Below are 17485 nucleotides of genomic sequence, written 5' to 3' on the forward strand. Positions count from 1 at the left end.
CTTATTTACAATTGTGAAAAATATACCTACTTTGAAAATGATACAGGTCTTGAAACTTTCATTCATATCAAATATTTTAATCAGAAACCAAAACATAAGTACTAACTAAACTCGGATGGATAATATGTATTTTATATGGCATAGGTATTTGATTTTAGAAAAACCCATCGATGTTTCTTATTTTTAAACAATACAAGTTCCTCAATATGACATAATAAAAACGACTATCAACTTCGACCTTCATAAGTATCATCTGAATGCTAATTTGAAACTCAAATGGCCACACTGGCCGTACCAGATACGGTCCAATACCATTTCTTTACTCGCTTTCATACGACGCGGACGCTACATAGTGAAAGTGCGGACCTCTTTACCAAAAAGTGACGTGTTTAAAAAGAAAGTGAATTCGAAGTGCACGGTTTAAATTTGGAACGCGAGAATTCAAAATTGTGGAAAAAAAGAAGAAATAGAACAGTTTGAATTTTCAAATCGAAGATAGAACTGAAAATAATTTTGAAAAGAGAACGATATAAAAACTTCAAACTTTGAAAATAGAACGCGAATTCAAAAATGGCGGTCTCGTACGCGGTTTCCCGCGTTCTTCGGCGGGCGTCGCCGTTCCTTTTCCAAAAAAGGTGCGAGTCGACTATGGCCAGTTTGACGAAGGACGAGATCCTGATACTGCTGAGGCCTCCTTTCACGAATTGGAGCAATGTCATCCAAGATGCGGAGAAAGTGGTCGGGTATCCAACCTCTTTTATGAATTTACGATGCTTGCTGAGCGATGAGTTCGCTAATATGGCGCTTTATTTGAGGAAATTGGTAAGTTTGAACCTCAAATATGTACTTAATCCTTTAAAAACTCATGATAATAGGTCTAGTGCCGAACTCAGGCAGTGCCTGAGGTATGGGAGCGGCACGGGAGGGTGTTTTTGTAATGTCAAACGACAGCAAAACTTCAGATTTGTCCCCTATCCGTCCCCCGGACACGGCCTGAGCCAAGGTCCGAGCTTACCGTGCCGTGGCGCCCTCAGGCCGCTTTCGCAGTCCCCTCGATCGGGTCCACTAGAGTGAGCCCACCGTGTAGGCTGGACTTTGGTCCAACACCGCGGTGGGCAACCCTCTAGTTGGGTTCGCCACTGATCGGGCGCCTTATGCGCTCGATACGGCCCGATCGCGAACGTCGGTCTGCGACCGACGATCGCCAAACGGCTAGAGTACCTTCTGTACTCGCCACTCTGCCCGGTGAAGCTAGAAAAGCTCATCAAGCTACCAGCGCGCGTCCCTTAAAAAAAAATCAGATTTGTATCACGTCTTAAATATCAATGTCATCTTTCCATACCGCCCCTGACCGCCCTCTGACCTCAGATACTGATTGAGTTAATCGTTAGACCTACAGAATCTAATAAACTATCCCAGAGAGGTTTGGTTGCCACCAAGCAAAAAAAAACTCTTCAACCAAATTGTAGTTAAGTTTTGCTCAAGGAAGTATAAGCCCTTTGTATTAATTATCTAGTTTGATTATGTAGTTAATTAATAATTAATCCAGTCAATAAAATAATTTCGTTTTTGTTTTTTAAGATTAGTCATCTAACTTAGTAAATTAGGTATAATTAGGGAAATTATAACATGGATTGACGCAACCTCGTTAACAAATTGTTAGATTTGAACTCAATCTTAAATAGATTAACTAAGAATAATTATGCAGTTTTGTAACACTTTATCTTTGTGTTTTATAATGTACCTATAAAAATATTTTTTTAAACTAACTTACGCCCGTTTTCACCATCAATCCCTAATTTTTAAGTGACCCCTTTGAAAACAAAATTCCTGTTATGTATTACCATAGGGGTCACTTCAAAATTAAGGTTTGATGGTGAAAACGGGGTGGTCTATAAAACATGTTCCAATAACCACTGTTGTAGCAAATCGCTACAAAATAAGTTTATTTGCGTTAATTTCATGAATTTGTTATCCAAGGGCTTTTTTCCACGGCATCATCCCGCTTTTTGCAGGATCCTGTTTAGTAGTATTACGTGTTTTAATAAGCATTCACATGTACATCCCGTTTACAGTATCCCGCAAAAAAATGAATTTGGGATTCAAACAAATGAACACTTGTATACACGACAGTCCAGTTTTGCGGGATGCTGCTTTACGGGATTGCCTTAGAGATGGGCCTTAAATTGATAAAAAACAGTCAGCTTACTTTTCTTGCACCCCAGAACTGGTTTAACCTTTACTGGTTAATTTAGAGGACTTATGTCCGCACTTCCACAGCACTGTAGCATCTTATACCAATGCAACAGGTGTCATTTTCCAACAAAAAATGTATAGCGTCATGTGCTGTAACCAAAACAGAAATAGAAAGGATATTTATATGAAATTGTTCAATGTCAAGCTTTGTTTTGCTTAAAAGACTGCCTTAAATTGGCCTTAAGATCACGGTCGAATCGGAACCATGGCCGTTATAATTTGACATCACACGCAAATTAAACGAACGAACGAACGAACGCAAATTACTGTGCCATAATAGTAGAATCCTATAGATTTGACATAAGCTCTATAGATCTCCCCACCTCTCGTTCCCACCGCTGCAACTTCTGTGTAGCCAGGATCTACAGCTTGACCGCCAACAACTCAACCAGTGAAGGTCAAGTTTGTCCCGGGGGAAGTTAAACTGTCATTGGACCCGCAACGAAATTAATCAGAAGAACATAGGAGGACCTCTAAGATTTTGATACCCGTTTTCACCATCAATCCCTAATTTTTAAGTGACCTCTATGGTAACACATAACAGGCATTTATTTCATCGGGGTCACTTAAAAATTAATGATCGATCGATGGTGAAAACGGGCGTGAGACCTTAGGTACTGATGTACTTACGTAAGGGTCCTTTTTTAAGGAAATCCGGGCGGGATCCTACTGGACTCTCTCTCTCCATTACTATGGAGAATCCTGCAAAACTGGACTGTCATGTGAACACTTGTGTGAGTTTGAAAGTAGAACGGATCGGTTTTTGGAGGACTCTGCATGTAAACGTGACGTTAATATTAAAAACACCTATACTACTAAATGGAATCCTGCAAAAAACAGTTCCTGCAAGAAACGGGATGTCTCCTTGGAAATAAACCCTTACGGTAGACAAGGAATCCAATAGATTTGACATCAGCTCGATCTTTAGAAAACATGAGACCTTACCGATGTTTTTAGGTTTTTTAAATTTCTGAGATAATTGTATTTACTCAACTCCAAAAAAGGACAATATCCTGGAAGTTGTATACGTTCGCAAACACTAGACTTAACACACTTTACGCGCTGCAAAAATTAAAAAAAGACCAAAAATAAAAAGAGAATTATTCACACATCTAGTGTCAGACTTTTAAAAAAAACCACAGTCACACTGTTTTTTCCAAGTGTTAAATTTGATCGAATTCAGTTCAGCCTTGAATAGTTAATTGCAGAACGCCTCCTTCGTTAACGTCACAGCACATCTCCACTTCCATTCAATCCTTGAGGTCAAATCAAACAATTCAATTCAAATTCAACTTTAAATTCAAAACAATGGACTACCAAATGCCAAACCATACCTACCATAGTAATGTGACCAGTTCGCAAGCCACATGGTCGAACCAATTGGGAGTATCCATTATGAAATAAATACCTACGCATTTACGTCAAAAGTGTTTCCAAATCAAAATGTTAAGATGCTCATTCACTAGGACCACACACGTGTAATCAAAATAAAGCAAAAAACAAATAAAAAATATTTATTTAGTACTTAGGCCCTTTCCACTGGAATGGGCTTTTCTGTGAAGTTTCCAGGGCATTTGTACACGTCCCAAATATAGCTTGCTCTACCACCACTTCGGGACAACATATGGGCCGGTGCTGAGAAGAAGTGGCGGAAAAAACTCAGTCACCTTTCTAATGTCCAGTAGGACAATGTTAGATACAATTAGATAGTAATCTAACATACTATGCAATGGTAGGACTATCCTACTAATTTTATAAATGTAAAATTTTGTGAAAATGTATCGATAAATGTTTATACGTACTCAAATCACTGAACCGATTTAGATGAAAAGTACAGAGATGCAAAGAAAAAATAAAGAATAGTCTTTATCCCGTTCTTCGGAAGAAGCAAAAGTTAGTTTACTGTTTCACACTGTTACATTACATGCAACTGCTCCTAGTGAATGAGCACCTTAACACTGGAAAAACTTGTTGAGCCAAAATCCGACCTGCTGATTTAAAATTTCACAATAAAGGTTTGACTGATTTAAAAATAATAAGTATTTTAAATATGTCATTGCCATATCCGTAATGAAAATAATTGACAAGTTTACTCCGTAATGTTACCTTTTGTACTTTAACTTTATCAAACGTTAAAAATATGTGCAATTCCATACACAAAACACCGGTTATCGTTATTCATTCGTTCGTTGGTTTCATCCAAATGACGTCCACTGCTGGACAAAGGCCTCCCCCAAGGATTTCCTCAACGACCGGTCTTGCACCGCCCGCATCCAGGCACTTCCCGTGACCTTCACTAGATCGTCGGTCCACCTAGTGGGGGCCTGCCCACACTACGTCTTCCGGCCCGTGGTCGCCACTCGAGAACTTTTTTGCCCCAGCATCCATCCATCTGCGTTTATCACGTAGCTCGCAAAACCACACCTATTGCAACTACATATATGAGAGCCTTATGCCCGTTTTCACCATCAATCCCAAATTTTTAAGTGACCCCTATGGTCATGGTTTAACATGTATTCACAAACGATGTTTGCTGTAAAGCAGCAAATCGAACGCATAGCGGTGAATAGAGCTCTGTGATTGGTTCGTGTGTCACCCTGTGGTCTACGCGCACTGTGAGACCTCATAGTAATGTTTGTGAATACGGGCGTTAATGTTTAACTTGATGTACTGTCAGTAGAACAAAGTATGATTACAATGATTACGATGCACTAACTGTGTCAAGAACTACAATTAAAATGACAATTAGTATTCTTTCTCGCAATCATAAGTAACTTTACTTAACTTTTTGGTGTTTAGAAACTCACACGAACAGCGAAAGAAAATTTGGAATGATGTAGCAACTGTTTTATTTTCACTACACTCATGTACTCAGGGAAAGTATCAGTATAATGGGTGTGTTGTAAACAGTGGTCGTCGTACTATTTACGCCACACCCTGTATATCGTTTCATCCACGAAAACGCGCCCCACCAATTATTGGCTGACGGAAGCGCGGGGAGTTTGATCCGAGCAATCCGAGCGCCATTATTGTAGTGTGCGTGTGCTCTCATGTATAATTTACCGTATGCCGATAACACTCAAACATTAGCGGAAAAATGGTGGGGCGCGTCTTCGTGGATGACACGATCATTATCATTATCATCATCATCATCAGGTCAAAATAATTATACCTAGTCTCCACTCTAGTCTTTACATGGAGGATTTGAAAAAAATCTAGGTAGGCTAGGTTTTTACCCGACTACAGCAAAGCAAAAGGAGGGAACATACAGAGTAAAAAATAAAGTTAGGATAAATATGCCGTGTTTGGTATCTTTTGAAAGCGCTTTACTTGTACATTTTGAATATGTATGTATATATTACTAGTATTTGCTTGTGACTTTACCTGTATTCATGGGCTGATTGCATATAATTCACATCTTTTCGTTCATACGATAGCTTCTTTACTACTTATTAGTTTATCAATTTAACTTTTGTTAATATTATTCGCCACAAATACACTTTAACACCAAAATAGTACAAATAATAAAAAGTAAAAAAATTAAAACGTCAAAGTGCTACGGTAGGTAGGTATATGTAACGTGTGACTACGCCTTTCCAAACATGAAAATTACTATGCAACTACATTAGCATCTTTGTTCAGTTCAGTATTCTGAAAATCTTGTTTTATACTTTTTCAGCGTCGTTTTTTGTCGTAGTTGCGGTTTAGTTTTTTTTTTACTTTTTATTATTTATTTTTTGTTGTGTTTTGAACAAAATAGCAAAAACATGTAATCACCTACTTACTGGTGAATCATAGTAGTACGAGAGAAAGTCGCTATGCGACTATTCTAGCGCTTTCCAACTCATTTACACAGAACCACTGCTTAATATTAACACAAATGGTTATTTGCAAAATAATATTCGAATATCTGCAATAGGGGTGTGGGCAGGCCTGCCACAAGGTGGACCGACGACACCGTAAAGGTAGCAAGAAGGCGCTGGACGCAGGCCGCTACCAACCGGGCAACATGGAAAGCATTGGGGGAGGCCTATGTTCAGCAGTGGACGTCCTATGGCTGAGATGATGATGATGATGATGATAAGCTACTATAACATAATCCATTTGAACCCAGTGGTAGGCACAGCTAGTTTTGCATAAATATTTATAACTTTTGAAGGACAAAGCCCGCCCATATACCACTATTTTAAAAACTTGTTTGTATTTCCATTCATCATTATAAATGCGAATGTAACTCGGTATTACCTTCACGCTTAAACCTCTGACTCGATTTTGATGATCTGAATTCATTGGACTAAAAATGAAATTTCCTCACATATTTTTGATAATTAGGCCAAATTTCGAAAACCTTTGTGTAATTTGTACTACATTATGCTAAGTTATGTTAAGTTAACAATGTTAAAAATAAGCTTGGGCGAGGCCCTGCTTAGTAGAACGAATTCTTTTGATATCTATGAACAAAACAGGTTATTGTAAACCTTATGGCGCTAAAAATATTTAGAAAATTTCCTCGTCAGCACATCAAGGTATACAGGGTGTCCCAAAAATAGTTTCAAGCCAAAGCCCAGAGGTAGACTACTTTTTTGGACATGCTGTATTTTTTTTTCCAAAATTACCCCTAGAACTAGTTAAGTAGCCACAGTGTATAGGGCTAGCGATAATTTAGGGCGATGTTGTGATGTCAATTTTATCAACAAAAATGCCCCATGTGACTCTACATGAAAATTGTTTGTATTTCTTATATTATGCCCGTTTTACTGATAAAAACACAAAAATAAAATATAATGACCAAAGAACTTAAAAAAAATAAAATAATTTTAGTTTTTGTCAAAAAATTTAGTTTTGACGGGCAAGTTTTTGGGGGCATTTTTGTCGACAAAATTGACATAATAACATCGCCTTAATTATCGCTAGCCCTATCCCAAACACACTGTATAACTTGATGAGACCTATCTCCTTTAAGTACAAGAAGTACTAAAAACTGAAAATTTTAGTCGGCCGATAGTTAAGTCGGCTTCATAAGAGTGTATTCACATGAAAGTCCAGCTTTGTGGAATCCTGCATTAGGTTCCCGCAAAACAGCCCGATTTTTTTTTAGTATCTTACTCATATCCTGTTCTCTTTATTTCCAGCTCGGCAGCAACCATCTTGTGATGCAGACCGCCAAAAACGTCCTCTATGGAGACTCCAAGAACCTCCAGCCCTGGGGCCTCATCATCCTTCTCCTCTCCAAGTCTGTCAGAACCAACATCGCAGTTACCAACCAGACCAAAACCATCGAAGAACAGCAGAGGATCCTCGCAGAATTGACTGAAATGATCCGCACTGGACACCTGATTCATCAAGGCATCGTCAATGTGCCTTTTGCGAAACGGTCTAAGCACACCGAATCTGCTATTTTCGGCAACAAAATTGCCATTCTTTTGGGTGATTATTTGCTGGTAACAGCTAACGCTATGCTAGCTGGACTCAGGAACTCCGACGTGTCTTATATCATTTCTACGGCTTTAAAAGACTTGTCTGAAGGTGAGTTCTTCGGAGAGAGAGACGAGCAGAATCAGCCTATACCTGGTAAGCCCCAACAGACTGGAGAAGACTTCGAAATAGAGTTTGATACCAATTCTATATCAGTCAATGAAGTGATGGGGAAGCCTAGGAAAGAGTGGACTGCTAGGAGCGTGTTTAATGGTGTCAGCCTTTTAGGCAGAGGCTGTCAATCCGCTATGGTCTTGGACAGGCAGAATAGAGAGACCCAGAATAATGCTTACCAATTCGGCTGTCATGTAGGTCTCGCTTGGCAGGCAGCTGTCGAAATGCAGCAGCTAACATCTGACACCAAAGACCAGTTCTGTCTAGCAAGCGCTCCTGTTCTTTTTGCTTTGGAAGATAACCCGGACTTATACAAATTTATCGACCAAGCAAAAAACGACGTTAAAGACGTCGATTATGAAGACTTGAAGTTTAATATCCTAAAGACAGAAGCTGTTGATAAGACCAAAATGCTGTATGAGGAACACGCTAAAAAGGCTACGGCGTATATTGAGAATATTGGGCAGAACGAGGCCGTGGATATGATTAAAAAACTGATTAACACCTTCTAAATAGGGTATCAAAGGTGTTAACAGTCTGTATTGTTATTCTTTGCATGAACGCTCTGTGGATTTTTGAAATTAGAACGCATGTCGTCCTTTGTTATTTGCATAGCGGTGACTAGGATGTAGATAGTTTCAAGTTCTTTTTTCAAGCTGTCAAAGATTATTGAAGGCCAGAATCATCATTATTGTTATATTCAAATTATTTTTATTTAATTTTTGTTGTATAGCTTTTAATAAATAGATACGTATTTGTTTTTTGTCACATATCAAAACTTATTTCAGTCACCTTTCACTTAGGTAATTTAATTTAATTATTTTTACTTTGTTTTTAGAAGATGCGTGTTTCCTTTTCTATGAACATAGCAAGTAGGTACTGCCTTGAATAGTTGGGTAAAACCATTTTAAAGAAATGTATAAAAATATAAAGCTTTGAAAAAGTTTTAAATGAATGTAGCTTAATTACGATTAAATCAATCCTGTATTTTGCTTTAACATAAACGAAGAACTTGGATATAATTTTATGTTAATGTATTAGGTATTACAACTTAATTATATTATTTTTAGTAAAATTGCTATAATCCATACATTTATACACATAAATTTTGTATTTAAGTTACATATTCTAAGTTAAATAGGTACTTATGAAATATTTTATTTTTACTAATGTAATATAAACTTCTTCTGTAATAGTTTTTGTTATTTTATTAAAGACCTTAAAAATGTAGAGACGGGTTTGGGGAAAATAAAAGATATTTATTTTGGTTTCTGAAAGTGCAATAAATATTATTTCTTCGGTGATTTCCCGAATTTCGACGGAGCCACGGGCAAAATTTACTTAAATCATCATCATCATCATCATTTCAGCCACAGGACTTCCACTGCTGAACATAGGCCTCCCCCAATGGCTGGGCTGGGAATAAACGTAGCGTGAGACGTCCACCCACAAGGTGGACCGACGACCTGATAAAGGTAGCAGGAAGGCGCTGGATGCAGGCCGCTACTAACCGTGCGATGTGAAAATCAATGGGGGAGCCCTATGTTCAACCTAATAATCCCATGGATTCATTATCATAACTAGCCACCATAGCAATAGATGATTGCCCCATACAGCTACCGACCACATAAACTACAATTTTTCATTGCAAAATCAACTCTATTCCAACCACATAAGGTTCATGTTTAGCTTCACATGCTGTGTTTAAAGCGATTATAATAAGCATAAATTACACGGTGTCTGTCTGTCTCCTTGACCTATGGCACTAATTATGCGAATGACAGGTGCTGTGTCGGAGTGTACGGTTTGTAATATTATGTCTGTCCCACCCACAACAGATCGAAGATCATTGAAAAAAGAATGAGGCTAAGAAATCACGGCGCGATTTTCACCCGCGCCCGCAGCGGTTGTGGAATGAGGGCTATCGTTTTTATACTTAACAGTTGGCACCCCTGGCGATTGACAGGACCTTACTCTACAGTGGCGCCATCTTGATGAGTGCAAATGCGCTAGTGCTCCTACCACTTTAGCGCTCACAAGGTGGTGCCACTGTCTTCGCTACTAGCAAGTGACAGGACCTTACTCTACAGTGGCGCTAACTGGTGAGCGCTAAAACGATAGCCCTCATTGCGGTTTTATTTCAAAACTCACGGGAGCGGTTATTTGCGCGGTTATTATAAGAACTCATGGTGCGATTTGAAATCGAGTCATTGGAACAAAATGGTCGCCCGCCAATCGGGCGGTTTTCGCGCGCGCGAAAACCGCCGAGCGGGAACCGCATACAACCGCGCCCGCTGAGAGCGAAAACCGCGTCGTAAGTTGTGCACTAGATTTTACATAAGTATTTGCATTCTACAGAAGCTGCGGGCCCGCAACCGCCGCGGGCGCGGGTGAAAATCGCGCCATGAGTTCTTAGCCTGAATGTGAAGAAAAATCAGTTGGCAGCACTGGCGAGTGACAGGACGTTATAAACGTATTTCCACTTCTCGTTCCCACCGCTGCTATTCTAGTAGCCAGGATCTACAGGTTGACCGCCAATAAAATCCCAACCAGTGAAGGTCAAGTTTGTTCCGGGGGAAAGTTAAACAATCATTGGATATGCAATAAAATTAATAAAAAAAATTAAGTAGATATTAATATAGCGCCATCTTGCGCACTCTAGTGAAACTAACTGTTTCACCATTTGCACAGGTTTCGCATACTTTTGCTTTGACTTGACTGTGTTATGGTATTTGTTGTAGAAACTAAAGATAGATGGTTCTTTTTATGAACAAACATGTTTCAGTAAATGCTTTATTTGAAAATCTAAATTTTTATATGTCCAGCGCAAAGCTCAGTCAGTGCTTGCACTGGAGGTTTTTTTTCACAGTTAAACGTCAGCGAGAACTTCAGAGGTGGAATTGAGAATGTTACTAGGTATGCAAAATCACTTGAAACCTATTTTACAGTTAGGCTTTTATATTTACAAATACATTAGTTTTTATTTCATTCAAAAATACCCAGTAGTTATGATTTTATAGGCATTCAAATATTGAGTGCCGCCGACGGTCACGTGACCCCGCGTGACGTACATTCACAGTGTCCGCTCACTAGAAAACGGATATAAACATACTTAAATACATTTTTTTTTGTAAATACAAACTTATTATACATATTAACACCCAGACCCATCACAAAAATTAAAATTGAACCAAATCCAAACTTGATGCGATTGTGTCGTTTTATTGCGAATTACCTTCCAGCTCCATCATTAGACCCTGATTACTATATAGAATTAAAGTACTCATCAATACAAAACGAACGAACCCAAATTCGATGGATTTAAGTCGTTTTATTATAGAGTTCCTATGGCCACCTTCCAGCTCCATCATCAGATCAGCTCCATGTCATTATAATATTGCATGGTCATCCAAATCACATGTGTTTGCGAAATTTCAGCTTAATCGGTTGCCTGGAAGTGGGTCTTAATTCAGCTTGCAAGATTCCACCCATACAAATATGAGCCAGTCACTGTAATATGACGTCACGCGCATAAAATGGCGGGCCGGCCGCCGCCCGCACTTTTAAAATTCAATATCTTGGAAACTAATTGACGTATCGAAATAATTCTTTCACGTGTATTTTTTATTTTTAACAGAGAATACAGAAAGCTAAAAAACAAAATTAGTGAACATTCTTCAATGAAGAATGTTCACTAATTTAAAGCAATCGTAATCATTTGACAGTTCATAACGTACGATAAAGTCAGTTAAACAAAGCGTTTGACAGAATAATCGTACGTTATGAACTGTCAAATGATTACGATTGCTTTACACAATTCCACCTCAGGTTTGTATGCTTATAACTCAAACCCCTCCCGTACCTCTCCCGTACCTCAGGCGCCCCCCTCTAAAAACGAAACTATTAGCTTAAAAAATCTGAAAAAAATCATGATAATAGTGCATGAACTTTCAAGAAAAACTATAACGGTTAAGATAAATCAGTTAGTTGAGTAATAGTCGTTTAACTCATCTACTATATAAAAATAAGTCGGGTTTTCCTCCCTGACGCTATAACTCCAGAACGCACGAACCGATTTCCACGGTTTTGCATTCGTTGGAAAGGTCTCAGGCTCCGTGAGGTTTATAGCAAAGAAAATTCAGGAAAAGTTTCAACAGAAAAGCGGGAAGGGGGTAAAACGGGATCCACGCGTACGAAGTCGCGGGCGGCCGCTAGTGTATTATAAAATTACATACATAATAAAAAATCTTTAGAAGAAAAATAGTACTTGCTTGCTTCTGAAATATATTGTGTGAACGACTGACAACTACGGAACCCTACACTGTACGTGGCACGCACTTGGTTTGGTTTGAAACCAAACTAATTTCAGATTGTTATTTTTACCGGAATATAAGTAGATCCTTTTTTATATACATGTGGTCTTGTACTACCCAAAATAGTGCTAAATATTTAGCGGTCAACTACAAACAGATAAGATCTTGTTTATCAACAAATCATAAAACGAAACTACCTAATAAACTAATTATTATTATGTATTTAAGTCACTTATTATTAAAAATATAAATACTACTTAGATTCGTGTTACGCTCGAAAAACTTAACAACTCATTGATCGAAAAACAGCTCACAACGCGTTGTAAGATCCACAATGTGAAATTCGTTTTATTAGTCTTATCCCAACTATCCCAATCCCAACTAATATTATAAATGCGAAAGTAACTCTGTCTGTCTGTCTGTCTGTCTGTCTGTCTGTCTGTCTGTCTGTCTGTTACGCTTTCCCGCTTAAACCTCGCAACCGATTTTGATGAAATTTGGCATAGAGATAGTTTGAGTCCCGGGAAAGAACATAGGATAGTTTTTATCCCGGTTTTTGAAACAGGGACGCGCGCGATAAAGTTTTTCTGTGACAGACAAAATTCCACGCGGGCAAAGCCGCGGGCGGAAAGCTAGTTATCCCAACTAGTATTATAAATGCGAAAGTAACTCTGTCTGTCTGTCTGTCTGTCTGTCTGTCTGTCTGTCTGTCTGTCTGTCTGTTACGCTTTCCCGCTTAAACCTCGCAACCGATTTTGATGAAATTTGGCATAGAGATAGTTTGAGTCCCGGGAAAGAACATAGGATAGTTTTTATCCCGGTTTTTGAAACAGGGACGCGCGCGATAAAGTTTTTCTGTGACAGACAAAATTCCACGCGGGCGAAGCCGCGGGCGGAAAGCTAGTTGAAAATAAAGGAAAGCCATGACGTGTTTTGAGTATCTACTAACCATATTTTATCACACAGCTAGATAAAGATTAACACTCAAATTCAAATTCTTGATACCTAATTAAAGAGGACCCTTTTCAGGGCACTTAAATATAGGTCCCAAATATAGCTTGTGCTACCAACTCTTAGGGACAACAAAATCATCCAGCGCTGAGAAGAAGTGGCGGAAGAAATTCAGTCAACAGTCAACTACTTCTGTTCCTGTAAAAAATAAATATCTTGAGTTGTACTACTTTTCTAAATAAAATTGGACCACGGGCCACGGGCTGGAAGACGTAGCGAGGGCAGGCCTCCTACTAGGTGGACCGACGATCTGGTAAAGGTCGCGGGAAGAGCCTGGATGCGGGCAGCGCAGGACCGTGCATTGTGGAAAACCTTGGAGGAGGCCTTTGTCCAGCAGTGGACGTCATTTGGCTGAAACGAACGAACGAACTTTTCTAAATGTGCGATAGTACTTAATATTCTATTTTCCTTCTTGTGGAAAAGCAGCCATTCATTGTATACCACACGGTACAAGAAAATTACCATGAACTTGCGTTAAAAATCACACAGTTTTTTCAACAATGATTGTCCATATAAACACATCTTAATTGCATAGCAACCAAATTACTTTTGCTTAATCAAATGATTTCTGAAAACTAATTTCTTACCTAAGTATTGTCGAGGTTCAGTGGACATAACAAACAACAATGACTTGTATATTTATAAAAATATTTTTAAGGGAAATTCCCTGAAAGATGATCTTGTATATTTCCATAGAGATAAAGAGAAATGTCAACTAATGCGCTGAGTTCAAAAGTCAGTGTTGCATTAGAAATTGACACACACAAAGTAATCAAAATATGTGCTCATTATCCACTGCGGTATCAGTACTCAACGTTCGAATAATCTTTAGCACTACGCAAGCAATGTAAACTGTTTACATTATGACGTCTGCAGCAATGTGTTCTGTTTTTGGGCATATTGCTGCGACACCGGCCCCGCCCCCTTGTCACATATCTCTTTACTTTCTGTGATTAGTGTATATTTCATACCATGATCCCGGGTTCGATTCCCAGATTAAGCAGATTTTTCTACTTGGTTTGGTTGGTGATTCACTGCTGAACATAGGCCTCCCCCAATGATTTCCATGTCGCGCGGTTGGTAGCGGCCTGCATCCAGCGCCTTCCTGCTACCTTTACGAGGTCGTCGGCAATTGTAGGTGGACGTCCCACGCTGCGTTTTCCGGTACGTGGCCTCCACTCCAGAACCTTGCTGCCCCATCGGCTGTTAGTTCTACTATGTGCCCTGCCCCTTGCCACATCAGCTTGCTAATCCGTCCTATGGCTGAAATGATTATGCTGATGATGGTTGGTGGTAGGGCTCGTTTTATGTCCACCTGTCTTGACCATCTATCACCATCTTAACAGCATCACCAGCAGCAGTTGTCAGTATTGTTGATCGGCAGTTGATGGTATGATAGCCAGTTCCTCTGTAGTTGAGTATTCCGGGTGAAGCTCGCTTCCACCTTCGGCCTGATCGTCACTTTCCATCAGGTGAAATGCAGGCCAAGAGCTTCTTCTTTGTGGATTTTGTACATCATCATCAGGTTAGCCTCCACTGCAGGAACATGACCCTCTAATTTACCAGAGGCAAATGGAGGATTTGACCTACACTCCCCACGCTGGCCAGACGGGTTGGGGAGGCCTGATGATCGCATATACAGTGTGGAATTTTGTAATGCCACCTGGATGGAAAGTACTCTTAATATTGTAGATAGAAAAAAATTCTCAAAGAAAACATTCCTTTATTTTTGAAAAGAAATAGAACTGCATTCAAAGATTTTCAAAAATTTGCTTGCTACACCCGGGAATCGAACTAACTATAATCTGTTAAAAATTACACCCTGTATTTATTTTGTCCCTTCGTCGCTTCCTACGACATCCACGGGAAGCGTGATTATATTAATATCTTTGCGGGTCCAATGACAGTACCTAACGTTTCTCCGGGACAAACTTGACCTTCACTGGTTGGGTTATTGGCGGTCAAGCTGTAGATCCTGGCTACACAGGAGTTGCAGCGGTGGGAACGAGTAGTCCCTTAAGTTACCTATTACAAATTGTGTGTGATATTGTCATGTTTTAGCGATCCCATACAATATTGAAAAGTGACGTAAGAAACGTTGTAATTGGCCAAATCATTAATTAAGGCTAGGATTTACCGCCTCGATGCCGTGCATTTGTTTACCTCAGCCCCCGCACACCTCGCGCTGACACTCGCGCGACGCGTTGACGCCACAGTGTAAAAACAAACCGTAAGTTGGATGACGGTTTACGTAATCTTCAAATAGTTAATAAATAAATAATAAAATTAAATATCCTTCGACATAATATTTTAACACTGCGCCTCTAGTCTCAAAGTAAGCAAAGCTTGTACTATGGGATATGAAAATACTTAAATAACATAACATAAATAAATAAATATTATGGTTAGAAACCGTGCATAGTGCAGTCCACACAGCTTATGACCGCAGTCTGTGGAGGAACACTATCTGTGGTCGCGATCCTCATCAGTGAGGGACCGAGGAAGAAGAAGAATGGTTAGAAAACACCCAGCCCGAAACAAATATTATTATAATGTTCATGCACACAAATGTTTGTCAATCAATAATGTCAAATGAAAGATGATAATATTAAGTCAAACAAATACTTTTTACCGACAAAAATAGTAAATGATCACAAAAATTTAAATTCCATTTTAATATGAAATACTAATGTTCTTTTACATTTTGCTATTCTATTTAAGCAAATGACTCTAAATTAATCATTGTAAACCCAGAAATAGTAAACAATCCTCAAAACAACTTGCCTAGAGGTCCTCGTCTGACCTTTTAGAATTTGTAACTCAGATTCAAGCAGTAAACTTCTAAAATAATTATTTATGGTATCAATTAAATAACTGTATCGCCATCTAGTTTTATAATTCAGCATGTTTAAAAAAATTTTTATCACATTTACCGTAACATATAAATCAGGAGGACAAGTCATAATAAATATTGTTCTTTATTTGACGCTTTCTTTGGAATAGTTAAGTGGCATTTAAAAGAAGGCGAATTAGTATATTAGAACTTTAGAAGCCTTTTATATTCCCGTGGCTTAGTTTTAAAATCAAGGTTAGATACCGTGGAAAAATAATAATAATAAACAAATTTATTTCTGTATAAAAACAGCCTAAAATATTATTATATCAGAGGCTTGACTCACAATTTCCCATAAATAAATTAATTTTAACTCATTGGTTTTATTTTGGAAAATGTACTATGTATCATGATTGAAAATTCTTAGCTTTCTCCAGTAATACTGATATTATTATACTGTGACTCGCCACCCGCCAGACAGAGGCGATTTTGTCAAAAATATTGACAAGTCGCGAACTGTCACAGGAATAAAACTGACACGCGTCCGTCCTCCGTAAGCGCCACCGCGCGACTGATTAAGATTGTCCAAGCCGTCATGGCCGATTTTTTCACATTTTTTCAACATAGTAACTAAATAAGACGCAATAACAAAAGTTTGAAAAGTTGTCGACCTAGAAAATACAAAGTCCTATCTATTAGTATATATTTTAAGTGTAAAATGTTAAAAATGAATATATGAGAGTAAAACAAAAAAGCCGTCGACGTACTTCTTTGGGATTTTTTTTTATCGGACAAACTATGCAATATCGTGTTTTGGAAAAGTTGTCGCCCTAGTTAAAGACATTAACTTACTCGTACAATTTTTTGTTTGCTAAAATATCTTTTCATTTAGAAGCTATCTGCAAACAAAATCGGTCAAATATCGACAATTTGGGAAATCATGGCCTTAATAAATAATTACGCGCGTCTGCGAGTGAACTGGTTTCTAATTCAATAACATGTATGATTTATATAGATCGACTAAGATGTCCCTGTAGATATGAAATACTAAAATTACTATGGACGATACCCTATTTTGCTATTGACTGGGCCTGCCTCAATGTACACACGACATTATATCAGGCTACCCATTTTTGTTGCACTCGCCCCTATTACAACTGCACAAGAACCCACAGTGGGTACGTTGAAGTACCGTCGTCTGTACTACAGTTAGATGGTACAGTAAGGTTGAGTTGCACCATCTTACTTTAACAATGTCAAAAATCTGTCAAACTCCATACAAAAACACCCGATCGTCATACTTACCGTAAAAATTAGGTAGTGAAAATCAGCCTAACGCCCGTATTCACAAACATTACTATGAGGTCTCACAGTGCGCGTGGACGCACAGGGTGACACACGAATAAATTTTAGAGCTCTATTCAACGCTGTGCGTTCGATTTGCTGCTTCACATAAGCAAGCATCGTTTGTGAATACGGGCAA

General features: G+C 38.7%; 1 protein-coding gene across 1 annotated transcript; it reads left to right on the forward strand.

Moving 5' to 3' along the window:
• The first annotated feature begins 305 nt into the window (after positions 1-305).
• On the forward strand, positions 306-8762 carry LOC114365449 (decaprenyl-diphosphate synthase subunit 2). Its single transcript, XM_028322028.1, has 2 exons — positions 306-822; positions 7389-8762. The coding sequence occupies exons 1-2, from the start codon at positions 571-573 to the stop codon at positions 8355-8357; spliced, it is 1221 nt and encodes a 406-aa protein (XP_028177829.1). The 5' UTR covers positions 306-570; the 3' UTR covers positions 8358-8762.
• The last annotated feature ends 8723 nt before the right edge of the window (positions 8763-17485 follow it).

The sequence above is a fragment of the Ostrinia furnacalis genome, unplaced genomic scaffold (assembly GCF_004193835.3).
Source record: "Ostrinia furnacalis isolate ACB-3 unplaced genomic scaffold, ASM419383v2 OfSCF7590, whole genome shotgun sequence".
NCBI lineage: Eukaryota > Metazoa > Arthropoda > Insecta > Lepidoptera > Crambidae > Ostrinia > Ostrinia furnacalis.

Coding starts and splice junctions, on each gene's coding strand:
- LOC114365449 (XM_028322028.1), top strand. CDS start 571: ATGGCGGTCTCGTACGCGGTTTCCCGCGTTCTTCGGCGGGCGTCGCCG. Junction 823..7,388: donor CGCTTTATTTGAGGAAATTG/GTAAGTTTGAAC, acceptor CTTTATTTCCAG/CTCGGCAGCAACCATCTTGT.